Genomic DNA, 14,500 nt, shown 5'->3' on the forward strand with positions numbered 1-14,500 from the left:
TGAAGATATCGCTATAGTTAAAATAACACAAGAGTTTTGATGGTGACAGGTCGGACAAATTTTAATCTTTAAAAATGCAGCCAAAGTGTTTAAGCTTTTCATTTTCTTTTTCCCCCCTTTTCCATGGGCACTGTCTTTATGAACGAAACGTGTATCCTAAAATTATGCTCTTAAATGTTCTATTAAATATGCTGAATAAAATGTTTGACATAAGGGACTTCACTCTTTTGTGTACTTAATACTATACAAGTGTTGAACAAATTGCACGGGAGACATCGGTGAATAGATTGCCTCAGAACACAATTGTTTGTCATAAGAGTTTTATTCAGTTCCTTCTACACTTCAATCAACTTGGAAAATGAATATGAAAATTAATATACTGACATGAAAAAAATGGAAATAAATCCTGATTTACATAATGCTAAAGGGGAAAAGTTACATCATTTTCCTGAAGTTGTCCGTGGCTTCTTTTACTTTCTCAAGTTCAGTCTGGCTCTGTCGTAGCTGTGGAGAAAAAGGAAGTAATTATTTATCGGGAATTCACAAGTCTTCACCTGAAGAAATCCTGCGAGTCAATTTCTATTTCCCACCTTCTCAGCATCCTGCTCCTGCACCTTCGCTGGCACCTTCTCCTTGTAGTCATTCTTTGCCATCTTCTCTCTCAGTTTCTGCATCTGTTTCTCCAAGTCACCTTTCTTTGTCATCAGTTTCGCCACCTCCTTCTCCACGTCAATGAGACCCTTTGGGGAAAAAAAAAAAAAGGTAAAGTGAAGACAAGGATGACAGTTGCAAATTATGATCTTGCCGTTTCAGGTCGCTAAAGGAGAAACAGGGAATTGAAGTGGAGCAGACATAGTTTATGTGTTATTCATAGTAGCTTTGATTACAAAGCATGTGAGGTGTATTCAGGCTATTCGAGCAATGATTAAGTAAATTTACTCAAGTAGAAATTTAGGGCACTGAATATCTCAGTGTTTTGCCACTTTACACTTTAACTCCACTACATTTATTTGACAGCTTTAATTAATTTGCTGATTCACATTTTACATAGAAAACATGTTCAGTTTATAGAATTTGAAGGGAGACTAAACTGCCTAACAGCATATAAAGTATTTAATATTAGCTTCACCTCCCCACGAAAAAGCGTTTTTACACACTAATTCAACAATAATATTCCACTCTAAAAGGAGCCAATCTGCATAATGAAGTGCATTTTGCTGTTAATACATGAAAGGTCCATATTTTTTTCCCCAAGTCTTAAAACAGTCAGGTGCCCATATGAACATTGAAATGTTCTTGGTTGCTGTAATCATTCCTCCTGTTCATACTGGCTCTAAAGAGATTCCTTCTTAAAGCAATTTCAGTGTAAGAGACGGTTGATAATCCAGTCACGATTCTGTGCAAAGATACATTCCAAAGTTAAGGAAGTTAATATGTGGCTTATGTGGTCTGAGTTAATCATATCAGATGGGTATCTTTTATGGTTACAGTCATTATAGTGCAAAATTCCCTTTTTGTGTTACTATCCCACAACCGTAGCTCGTTACAGAAACACTGTCTGGACACACAAAGAGTGGATTTGGTACTCAAAAGACTAACTTAGAAGAAGAAGATACACACTTAATATGTCTGACTCAGACTGCTGAAGCTTCATATTAACTTTAGATAAACATGGAAAATATTTTTGCACAGAACAAAGATGATGGATTTTGTCGCATTAGGGACGGATCTCATAATGGCCAGAGTGGACAGGAGGAATGATTATAGTAAGCAAAAACAGTTTCAATGTACATACAGGAACCTGACTATTGTATTAAGAAATACTTTTTGATTTTGAATGTAGGACCTTTTCATCCAGAGTATTTTTACATTACAGTATTGCTACTTCTACCACTGCTATTCAGGTAGTCATGTTACTTGTCAAAACAGAACTGGTGAATTTAACTGATTTGCAACTGAAGCAAAAGGGTATATGATGAATATTGCCCCATCTAGGAAGCTAAAATAAACCAGGACAAGTGTGTGTACAAACATATGAAGTTAGGGGAGGGATTGTGGGAATTAAACTAAATTGGGCAGATTACCGGTGCTCACCTTGAGCATGAGGTTGATAGTGCATCTGTCAGAGGCGATGGCCACAGCACAGCCTTCTGGGACAGGCTGATTGGCAATCAGAGGGATGATTGCCTGGGAGTAGGACAAGGTCTGAATCTGCAAACTGTATTTCTCCACCAGGGACACAGTTGCAGAGTCTATGCACTGGAGGTAGCCTGGGAGAGAAATTGATGTACAAAAGGTTAAGCATCAGGAGAATAACTTATTGACAAGATGCACTCAGGATCCAATACAGACTGTGGTTGATATGGTGTGTTAGTGTGAAAAGAAGATATTCAGGAAAATTCCAGTATTTGTCAACCTGGCTGTTCTTCTCATATTTTTGTCCATTATATTCAAGGCAAGGAGGATGAGCCTCCTACACCATTTCCAAAATCTCTAGAACAAAAGGTGGTGAGCTTTCATAAACAATATTCATAATGTACAAAAATATGAGAACAACACCCAGGTGGATGATTACTTGAATTTCCCCTTTAAAAAAAACACAATCCAGGACCTGGTTTGGGTCAGGCCCAAATTACATACAGTCTCTGAGTATGGTCTTGGGCCTGTATGTCAATATGTGTAATACCTGAGTGGACTCACTATAAACTCTTTTTTTTTTTTTTTTAAAAGATATGTTTTGGGGCATTTTTGCCTTTAATGGAGAGCTGATAGTGGCGAGGCAGACAGGAAGCTAGGGGGAGAGAGAGGGGTATGACATGCAACGAGGGTCCCAAGCCAGAGCCTTGTGGTTATGTGGCATGTGCTGTAACCATTCAGCTACCAGGGCGCTCTGCTATCAACTCTAATTATGTGGTGCATCATAATCACAGCAGGAGAAAATGTGTTTTTGAGGCAGTGGCAATGCAGTGGAAAAATGAAGACATTATTTGGTGGTGCATCATACTGCTGTAGTGTTTGTGTTTTCTCTGTTTGGGTCCCTTCAGGTCGACCAAATTCTGGATCGGCTCTAATTATCCTATTTCAGAAACTGTCCTTTCACCTTGAACTCTTTACAGGGTCCAAGCAGCGAAGCTACTGGAACCCTATTGCATCTGTTAGCATTATTCTTCGGCCTTAAAAGTATCTGGGTCTCTGTAACAGCTACAGTTCCCAAACTTGGCAGATAGGTTGGAAATCTCACTCACTATACTCACTATAATAATGAACCTTACTTTTTGTCCTCTAACTTTTGAACCGTAAGTCTCACAAACAAATTTTTTTTTGGATCCTGTGAGTCCAGACAAATCTATCCATATAAGCCCCACCTATTTGTGCCTAGATAGATTTTCCGCCATTTTGACTTTTGTCCAAATCTGTTTTTTCGCTACTCCTCCCACAAATTTTGAGCAATCAGCATCAAATTTGGCGCACACCATATCAGACAGATAAAAGTACTTTTTCAGATTTTTGATATTCCGTACTGTTTTGAAATTACACATTTTTAAACCTGTGTCTTTAAATTCAATTTTACATAAATGCTCATAAATCAAAATTGGCTTAAGCTATTGTAACCAAACTTGGTCCACATGTTTGAATGCTAGGCCTGAGCTTCGCTGCGCAGTCCTGGGATATTCTGTATACTAGGAGGCGCCACAAATAAGAAAAGTTTATATCTCAAAATCAGCCACACGAATTCGTACGAAATTCAATTTGCACAATCTAGATTCATGACTCAGTCGATGCTTAAAATTTGGTAATGACTTGTTAAAGTGAGCGTGGATTATTAAAACAAATCTAAATTTCTAGACATTTCACATTCCAAACTCCAAAACAAAAAATCAAAATAAATCACCCGTATGTCCTACAGAGCTGAACATTTTTCAGCACATCCCCTGAATTGTAACAAGTTTGCCTCACAACCAATGGTCAATTCAGACGTCTATCACTCTGTATTTTTCAAATAATGCAAAAACAATTAACATCTATTATCTCCACAAGTCTTGATTCATATGCTACCAAAATTGAAACAGACATTCTCTAGATGGTAGATATCAAGTGTTCAGATCGGTCAAACATCGAGCCCACAGTGATATTTAATATCTAGCTGGAATTTGTACTGTATGCATAACATTTTCTATTTCATCAAATTATGAAACAAATTTCACCAATATATTTGACAATACACCCGACACCAGCAGAATGGTGTGTGTTTGTTTTCTGAATGTTCTCACCAACATTTTGACTGTTGTAAGTAGACAAAAATACTCCTGTCTGTCCCCATGTGATGTCATAGCCTCAAGTTGTAAGAAAATGTGTGGAAACCATGTCTTCCCGGTGGCGCAGTCAGTAAGTCACCTTCTCTGGGAATACAAAGGTCCAGGGTTCAAATTCCTGGCTGGCCAATTCAAACTTGCCAAGCATGTGGCAATTTATGCATGTGGCATGTTTTCAAATTCTTCTGAAGGTCATATTAAGTCAAAGACTGACCTTTGTGCTTGGATCCTGTTCATTGCCACTTGCGGCTATATTTTGCAAGTTAATTTATTTGAAAGTTAATTTATTCCAACATTTTGGACCTGTAAAGACTTCTAGATATATTAAATATCACTGGCCTTGAACAAAAATGTATTTCACATTAGTTTGTGTATGTCATCTTACAGTCAGCTCTGGTCTTCGTCAGGTTGTAGTCTGCCCTCAGCGACCGGATCGTCTTGACGACAGTCATTACAAGCTCCATATCGCGGTCGACCTCCTCGCTGTGCCAACAGAACTGAAACAAATCACATGAAACATATTGCTCACAAAGACAGAAGGAGAACATCACCAAAAAAAGAAACTGCTATGTCTATTATTTCACCCTCTCACACAATGTGAAACTGTGTCCTATTATAAAAACTTCTGCATCAGTTCTCGCCTGCTGAGTCATCTGCACATCAGTGAGATTTTAAATAATATTTTCCCCTTTCTTTATCTCACCTCTTCAGTGTCAGGGTAGGATGTGACACAGAGACTTGGGGGATCAGTCTGAGGTCGTCGTCGTGGTAACCTCTGGTAGAGTTCCTCAGAGACGAAGGGCATCATGGGAGACAGAAGGCGCAGACCGACCTCCAGACAGGTGTAAAGGGTCTGTCTGCACACCAGTGCTTGTCTCTGGCTGGCACTGTCTTCCTCTACTTTGCTGAACACTGGTTTCACACTTTCCTGGAGAGGTGGAGAAAAGAGATGAGAGAAATCAGTGGAATGTGGTTTGGTCCACATAAAGTCAACATCAAGAGATCAAGAGACTGAAAAAACCTCTACATGCCCTTACATAATGTCTTTAAGATGCTCAGTGGTCAAAAACTTTCTTACCAGGTAGACATCGCAGAGCTCATAGAGCCAGAAGTTGTAGATGGCAGTTGTGATGGCTGGAAAGTCGTACGCCTTGAAGCCAGTGTCACAGAGACCAACAGCAGCACTCAGCCTGGACAGAATCCACCTGTCTGATACGCTCTCCTCTCCACACAACTGAGAGGATCGAATGATGTGTAAAGAAAAAAAAACATTTTTCAGTAAACACAACTCCTGTGCTGAATATCTTCTCCCAGATGTCAGTGCGTGCAAGGTTATGAATACAATGCAGGATTATTTTGAAAGACAGCAAACAGGAAAAGTAAACCCCCAGACAAAAAAAACTGCTTTACTTGGTCAGAGTATGGTACGCATATCACTGAATGAATATAAATATGGAAAAATCTTTTATTATGCTCCCTTTTCTGTCTCTTATCCTTTCTTTAGTCTCACCTGGGCTTTCTCTGATGGTACAAAGTTGTCTCCCAGTGTCTTCATGGCAAACTTCACAGCGTTCCACAGCTTGTTGCAGAAGTGGCGGTAACCCAGAATACGGTTGACATCCAGGTTGATATCCCTGCCTGGGAGGCACACACAAACTCAAAGGAATGAAAATGTCTGTATAAATTAAAACACTTCTTAAATATTTAACATATCACATTGCTTTTTGAGTTTTAAAGGATTGGCCTTGTATTGACAGCACTGTCAATGCCTTTTTACATCATTTAGACATATTTTAGGAAGTCAGGGTTGAGATGCAGCCTCAACAAGGCCGTTGGCCAATAGAGGCCTTGCAGGGGAGAAAGGAAGAAAAACATAGAAGACAAATGAGTTCACCTTGGCTCGTGTAGGCGCACAGGGCGAATCGTAGAGCATCTGTGCCGCATTCTGGGATGCCATTTGGATAGTCTGACTTCTGGCCCTGCTTTGCCTTCTCCACCTCCAGTGGATCCAAGTTACTGTCCATCAATTGGGCATGAAGACCCTAGAGGGACAGGGGATAAGGAGGGATGTCATCACTGGATGTCACCACTGGAAAAAAAAAAATGTGTTCATATGCGTTTTCCTGTCTCATCTTGAGAATTAGGACTCTCTCTCTCTGCCCCTCTTTATGCCTAAATTGGACAGGCAGGCAAGGACCTTTGAGGAAGCTTTTTTAGGTTTAAGTGCAGTTTACTACAAGTACTTCAGTGCCCTCTAGAGGACAGGTCTGCTTCAACTGAATGAGCAGTTTCCTCCCAGCTGGAGAAGAGATTGATGGCCTCAATAAAAGCTTGTTGGAAGCAGAAAAAGGTGCTTAATAAAGCTTACATAAGAATATGGGCCTCAGGGGAGCAATGAGCACGTGGTGACCATGTAAAAGACGAGCCAAATGGGAGAAAGGAAAGATTGTCTGTGTGTGTGTGTGTGTGTGTGTGTGTGTGTGTGTGTGTGTGTGTATCAGAACATGCATCAAAGCGTGATTAGGATTTACCTCTAGGGAGATCCCTGTAATGACATCCAGAGGGTCAATGACGTTGCCTAAAGATTTGCTCATCTTCCTGCCGTGGGCGTCCCTAACCACTGCATGCAGATAAACCTGTGAATAGAAAAATCATCATTACTTAATCGCATCCAGCTAATAACACTAATATGATTTCCTGTTGTGTTATATTGTTGTCTTGGCCGTTGTGATCGGTCTCACCTCTTTGAAGGGCAGCTTGCCAGTCAGTTTGAGGCCCATCATCACCATACGAGCAACCCAGAAGAACAGGATGTCATGACCCGTCTCCAGCAAGGTGCCAGGGTAGAACACATTCAGGTCTTGGGTCTAAAAAGAGACCACAAACACAAACATTAATGATGGAAATTCGTAGACACATTGAGGGATGTGAACCTATTTAATATATTCATGATAGCAGAATGTGTACGAAGAATTTTGGAGGCAGCATTTAGAGTTTATACGCTCTTCTTATCATATGATTTGCAGTTTTTACTGCAGTGTTTCTACTGAAGCTGATATTCATAATATCTTTAGAAAAAAAAGGTGGCATTTATGTCAGTAGAAAGTGGGTTGACCTCGGTCTTTTACCTCATTTGGCCATCCGAAGATGGAGAATGGGAAAATGCCAGACGAGAACCAAGTGTCCAGAACATCCTCATCTGAAACACAGGAACAAAAGTTATCTAATCTGTATGAATATGGAGTAAAATTAATTCAATTAGGTGAATCTGTGTAGTGGCATAACATGAACTGATTAGATAACCTTTAAAAATGATTGTGGTAATGAGACTGCTAAATTAAAAACTATTTAATCTTACCCTGTCTAAGGGTGATTTTGTCAGCAGACACATTGAAGCGTTTTGCTGCCTTCTCTCTGGCCTCTTCCTCCGATCTCCCACTCACCCAGTAATGACCATCCATATCCTGAGGGATGAAAAACAAAAACAGAGGAAATAAATGAAGGAGACAGACAAAGAAAAGCACAATAACTATGCAAATAGCTTTTATCTGTCATCTGAAAGCCTCCAGACTTTGACAATAGCGACTGGTGTCCTCTTACCTCGCCTTGTTTCACAGAAGGATCATTGACTGTGATGAAGTACGCAGGGATGCGGTGACCCCACCACAGCTGCCGAGAGATACACCAGTCCCTGAGAGGAAGACGGATTAATACAATCTGAAACAATAGTCACTACACACTTGATTGATCATAATAATATATTGTCTAGAGCTAAAGTGAATAATCTTGGTTATAGAGTGAATAAACTCGATTATTCAATTAACAGAAAATTAAATCATCAACTATTTTGATAATCTTTTGATAATCAATTACTAATTTATGTAGTTTTTCAAGCAAATAAACCAAACATTCTCTGGTTCAAGCTTTGTGATTATAAGGATTTGTTGCTTTTCTTCAGACTATTTATCAGACAAAACAAGCATTTTGAAGACATCGCCTTGGGTCCTGAGAAACTGTAGCCTACTATAAAACAGTAGGGCTGCTACTAACGATTATTTTCATTATTATATTATAGAGTCAAAGTTTACGTCTTTAAATGTCTTTTGTCCAAGATCCAAAGATATTAAGTTTACTATCATGTATCACAAAGAAAAGCATTAATCATCATCATTTGAGAAGCTAAAAGCAGCAACATTTTTTGACATATTTGCAGAAAAAAAATGACTCAAATGATTAGTTGATTATGAATAGTTACAGATTAATTTTCTGTGGATCAACTAATCAATTAATTGACTAATCATTGCAGCTCTATAAAAAATTATTCAAATAAATAAAATAAGCAGATTAATTGATGAGGAAAATAATCATTAGATACATTGTGCCTCTGTCAAGATTTCTGCCAGAAGTGCAGATAGTGTATGTATCAAAGTCATAGAGTAATCATTGTTACTATCATAAATAAAATTGTTCATGAAATGACCACAACTGCTCAGACCTATTTCAAAACATTCAACAATGTGCATAAAACAAAAGAAACAATCAAGAAGAGTTACTAACCTTATATTGTCCATCCAGTTGAACCACGTCTTGAGGTGGTGATCAGGGATGATTTTGAGTCGTCCCTCTCTGACGGCGTCAGCGGCCTGCTTGCCCATGTCTGTGCAGTTCACATACCACTGCGGCTTCAGCAGCGGCTCCACAATGTCCTTGGAACGACTGACAGAGCAGACACACAATAGGGCTTAAAAGACGGTCCTGAATAGGATGAACAGATCTCCAATAACCTGTGCTCTACATATGCAGACATGAACTCAACCTCACCTGCAGACTGGAACGACCATAGGGTTGTCTTTGATCTCTTTAAACTGCCCCCTGTCCTTAAGAGCTTGAAGCACTGCCTTCCTGGCCTCAAAACGCTTCATACCCTGGAGGGCCAGAAAGAATAAGTGAAGGATTAAGAAATAAAACTTATTCACCAAGCAAACTAGGAAAAAGGAAACAGACTTTTGGTGTCACAGTGGAAATGCACACACTGCAGGGGGAAGGACGATAATGAGACACTATACCAGGAAGGGAGGAGGAACATTAATGAGCAAGCCATTCTCATCCAAGATGTTGATGAAGGCCAGATTGTGTCTCTCTCCAACCTCGTAGTCATTATGGTCATGAGCTGGGGTGATTTTGACAGCGCCTGGACAGAAAATGGTGCAGAGGGACAAAAGAGAGGGAGAGATGAGGAAAAAAAAAAGAGAACAGACGTAATGAGGAAAAGTGGCTCGACTTAACGAGTTGTTATGATTACTTATTCTCAGCACACGGCCGGAAGCTTCCCTTTTCCAGTGCCTACCTGTTCCGAAGCTCATATCCACAAAGTCATCGAAGACAATTGGCATCTTGCGGTCACAGAATGGGTGAAGCACCATTTTCCCCTTCAGATGCTGATATCTGGAGTCTGCAGGGTGGACAGCTACAGCCGTGTCTCCCAGCATAGTCTCGATACGAGTTGTGGCCACAATCACTTCCTCGTCTAAAGACCAGAAAGTACAAATGTGAATAAAAGTATTACTAAAGTGGCACAGGGTGTCTTTGTTTAAAAATTCTGTCCTCCATGAGCTCACATACCTGATCCGTCTACCTTGTAAGCGAAAGAGACCAACACTCCAAACTCTACTTTTTCTTTATAACCAGGCACAGGCAACAGAGTTCTGCCAGTGAGCTCCTTCTTATCCACCTGGAACCCAACCAGCAGAGTTAATCAGGAGAGCACAGTGTGTCCAGCATAGCCGTATAACAGGGTTAAAACATTAGGACTGGGTACTGTTTGAAAAAATTGGTTATCGTTGGCTTTAAATACCAAAATTATACTTCTTTCAGCACCTTCATTTTCTGAGTATAATGACATTTTTCTACATAAGAAAAAATATGTTTAAAATTTTAGATTAACGCAAACAACCATAGAAGAACTAAACCTGGACGCAACAGAAAATGCAATTAGAAAAATCGAATTTAAATCAGGATATATCAGATTAAAGAACAAGTAAATAAGACTCTTAACAACTTTCAATTCTGTAGTTATTCAAAAAGTCTTGGTGATATCTAGCACGAGTCATCAGTGAGCTACATGTACTTATACTACATACGCTGTCAGTGAAAGGCTTTATAACACACAGTTTTAGCATTTTTGGCTAATTCAAACCATAGCACTCACTAAGTAGGAAAAAGTAAGAAAAAAAGTGTAATTGTAACTTGCCTCTATGTCAGAGATGGCAGAGTTCAGTGTGCAGGACCAGTTGACCAGTCTCTTGCTCCTGTAGATCACTCCCTCATCATGCATGCGGATAAAGGCCTCTTGAACTGCATAGGAAAGTTTCTGGACAGAGAAAACAGTATAGACCATGAGAATGAGAAGTGTTTCTTCAGATTCTGTTCAATTTAAATGAGTTAAGAGATTTCAGATGCTTACAGGGTCCATAGTGAAGCAGGCTCTGTCCCAGTCCAGAGAAGAGCCCAGCCTCTTCAGCTGGTGGTAGATGCGGTCACCCTTTCTAAAAAGAAAAACGGGGCTGAGTTACAACTGTGGCTTTATTTCAGCGTTTCTCCTACTTCCAATCTTTTGCATCTCTTTTTTTCTACCACTTCCTCCACTCACTCGTTTTTCCATTTCCAGACTTCTTGGATGAAGTTCTCCCTGCCCAGGTCGTGGCGGCTCATGCCCTTCTCTCTCATCAGCTTTTTTTCCACCACCACCTGGGTGGCGATGCCGGCGTGATCACAGCCGGGGTTCCACAGGGTGGTCTCACCTCGCATCCTGTGCCTGGACGGAGCGAGGAAAGCAAATAATTAACGTGGCTTTGATACCACAACAAGCCAGAACTTACGAGTCTCGCCAAGTGTATGACTATGAATTTTTAGTATTTTCATTTCAGTCTAAGTGTAATTACCATCTGGTCAGACAATCCTGAATGGCGTTGGTGAGGGCGTGACCCAGGTGAAGTGATCCAGTCACATTAGGTGGAGGGATACACATCATGAAGATGCCACGAGGGTTTTGCTCACTAATACTCTTCCTCTGCAGAGTGCGGTGAGGGAGAGACACATTAATATTTTATTACTGGCTGCACAAACCGATATAAAAAGGATATGTTATTATAGTCCGAGAGGAAGGACTTCCGTACCCCAAACTCAGGCTTGAAGAATCCCTGCTTCTCCCACCATGGATACCAGGCAGCCTCCACATACTGAGGACTGTAGGAGTCAGGAAGTGGACTGATGGTATCTGAGACCAGAGGGAAGAGAGAACATGTTCAGATATGAAGCTACCTGAAGCTAAAAATAAAGCTGAATTAACCTGCTACGAATTGGAAAAGCTGCAATAACTGGAACATCAACAAGTGAAGCAAAACTAATGATGATCCAAACTATGTATGTACCAAACAACAGCTGTTTAAGGACACAGAAATGTGGCCAGAAAAAGTTTGACATTAACATATGGGCTTGAACCTGAGGAAATAACTGAACATCGAACTGAAGCCTATTTTAAAGCACAATTAGTCTAAAAAAAACCACAAGGACTTCAAAGGACATTCCCATTGTATATATTAAATCACATTTTTCACTCAGAAAACAGTCTGCTTGGTAACTAATTAAATCACCTTTTTTCTCTCCAGCAGGAGTAGAGATGTTGTATGTGACCACTCCCAACTCTTTCTTCTCAGGTTTGGCCTTTTTCTACAACAGAAAAAACTAGAATGAAAAATCTTTGCTATCAAGTGATCTGGCCTATAAGGGAAAAGCTATGTTGTTAATATCTGTCCATATTTATGTTTTTAGGTACAACAATGTTTTACAAAGTGTTATTTATAAGAAGTTGCAGATTATTAATACCTCTGCTGGTGGCTGAGTCTTTTTCTTCGCCTCCATTTCCTTCTTCTGTTGGAACTTTTCCAGCTTTTCTCTCTTCTTAGCTTCCTTCTTCAACTGGGCTTCGGTCTTCGGTGGGCCTGTTGGAGGAAACAAAAGATCTAAATACAGTTTACACACACACACACAAACAAAATATTCATGAACAGTTAAATGGCATTTCCTCACCATTAGCTGTGGCACCAGCAGAGTCAGCAGCAGGACTGGCATTAGCAGCTTTGGCATTTCCAGCAGCATTTGTCTTCGGTGTAACCGGCACCATCTTCTCACACAGAGTGATCTTCCCAAGCACTTTCAGAAACTGCGGCTGATTAATGCAGGTTGTGAACCATCTGGTAACATTGGTCAAGACCTTCCTGTCTGATGGCTCCAACACCTAAAAATGAAAGAATAACAAAACATGATCAAAATGGGCTGAGCAACTAAGTGGAGAAACCTGTAAGACAACATAGCTTTGCACAACGTACGTACATATTTGAAAGGTAGAAGAACAGCTGTAGCTACAGCCATATCAGCCAGGGTGATGCTCTCTCCCACTAGGAAGGTTCTTGGTTCCAGTGCCTGATCGAGAACTTTAAGCACACCCAACAACTCTGTACGGGAACTCTGCTGGAGCTGAGGAGTACAATAAGTCATTTGATTAATTTCCCTGCTCCTCATCAGTCAAGAAATGTGTACAAGGAAACTGAAGTGTATTTTGTTTAGGAGTCATATCTCGTTCTGGAACTGAACAATAACATGAGCAGAACAAATAAACGAATAAATGAAAAATGAAACCTCACAAGGGAAGATGACAAATATGTCCAACTAAGTATTTAGATACCCCTCTCACCTTCTTATCCAGTCCTATCATCCCCATCAGTGGGAAGACCACAGCACAGGACACAGGGGTGAGCTCATTGTCTGCAAAGCTGAGCCACTGCCACATCTGACTCTGCTGCTTTGCATCTACACCAGCCTTCTTGCCCTGAACGGCCAGGTACCAGGCCACGGCACTGGCTCCACTCAGGACGGAGTCAGCATCCCCAGCAGCCAGCACGAGGGTCGGTCTGGAGCGGGCATTTAGAGACGCAGGAGGGTCCTCTGTGATGATCCGGGGGCGCAAGGACGGACAAAACTCTGCAGCGATGAGACCCAGAAGGCTCCTGAAGTCATCAGGGTGAGGGGACACATAGAGAGTGGCCATCCCTGGTGGACACACACAAATCATGTACATTATTAACTTGGGTTGACTTGTGCGCATTTTTGCTCTCAGTGAATGGCTTGTCAACAAGTTTGCCATATAGCATGAGCTGTTAATAGTGGTGTGTGTGTGTCTGTGTATGTGTGACAATGTGACAAACTTAGTGACATCACCAGGTTGCTTCTTTGTAAACAATCCCATGGAATTAGGGCAACGATTTTTAGCAGCTTATATTAGCAGCATCTTACACATCTTGGTTCAAAGTTTCAGAAGATGAGCTAGTTGTGTTAGCTGGGTAGCTGTCTGGGTCCTTTTCTGCAAAGCTAAGCTCTGCCACCTGTCAAATGCTGCCTGCCAAACAGGCTAGTTAGCTTTAGCTAAACACCGGTAAACTAAAACCGGAGTTTCTGTGACTGTATGGAGCTTTATGTTTTACACACGAGGGCAGTATTGGTTTTAAAGTCGCTCTAATGGTAGTCTTCAAGAAACACATGACTTTTAACTAAACATTTCCATAAAAGCAGTCCCTACCTTTGAATGAAACAGAAAGAGACGTCAGCTTAAGTTAGCACACACGGCAGGTCCACATGTGCCCTCTCCGACTCTCTGCCGACTGATGCAACGAGAGCCAGCGATACGTTCCGGGGTGATTTTTTTTTTTCCTAGGACGGCGAAGTCATGACCCGCCCATGGATGTCCTAACCAACCCAACCAACGAAGGCAACGAGCACTAGCCAATCAGAGGCATAGTAGGGCGGGACATGAAGTCACCATCCAGGAATATAAAAAATGACTTCCGGTTTTGATCCGCCGCTTCCGCCTCACAACGGAAGTCTGTCAAATAACTTCATGCAAAGAATAATATAACAATAAACAGTGGTAGAATAACGATATATCTCCTACTTAAAAGAAAGTTTTAATAACGTAATGTAAAAATGAAGTTAAAAAGTTAGTTATATAAAAGTACTGAAGTATCATCATCAAAATGAAAGTAAAAGTTCTCATTATGCAGAATGACTCAGAGTGTTGTACTGTTGTAGTGATATATTAATTTATATATATATATTTTATTTCTGTGTCATGC

The 14,500-nt window shown here is 40.6% G+C and overlaps 1 protein-coding gene across 1 annotated transcript; it reads right to left on the reverse strand.

Annotated features, from left to right (window-relative positions):
- Window positions 1-303: 303 nt before the first annotated feature.
- vars1 (valyl-tRNA synthetase 1) lies at window positions 304-14,068 on the reverse strand. The gene is made up of 29 exons (XM_067601087.1): window positions 13,948-14,068; window positions 13,066-13,421; window positions 12,705-12,848; window positions 12,402-12,609; window positions 12,198-12,313; window positions 11,966-12,041; window positions 11,489-11,589; window positions 11,255-11,382; window positions 10,963-11,127; window positions 10,777-10,858; window positions 10,564-10,683; window positions 9,936-10,044; window positions 9,661-9,840; window positions 9,380-9,504; window positions 9,135-9,238; window positions 8,871-9,029; window positions 7,914-8,004; window positions 7,672-7,777; window positions 7,442-7,512; window positions 7,055-7,180; window positions 6,845-6,949; window positions 6,208-6,355; window positions 5,824-5,951; window positions 5,392-5,547; window positions 5,017-5,241; window positions 4,699-4,810; window positions 2,095-2,270; window positions 591-740; window positions 304-504 (listed from the first exon to the last, which is right to left on the reverse strand). Exons 2-29 carry the CDS (start codon window positions 13,417-13,419, stop codon window positions 436-438), a joined length of 3,834 nt encoding a protein of 1,277 aa, XP_067457188.1. The 5' UTR covers window positions 13,420-13,421; window positions 13,948-14,068; the 3' UTR covers window positions 304-435.
- Window positions 14,069-14,500: the final 432 nt, after the last annotated feature.

Source organism: Thunnus thynnus, chromosome 10 (assembly GCF_963924715.1).
Source record: "Thunnus thynnus chromosome 10, fThuThy2.1, whole genome shotgun sequence".
NCBI lineage: Eukaryota > Metazoa > Chordata > Actinopteri > Scombriformes > Scombridae > Thunnus > Thunnus thynnus.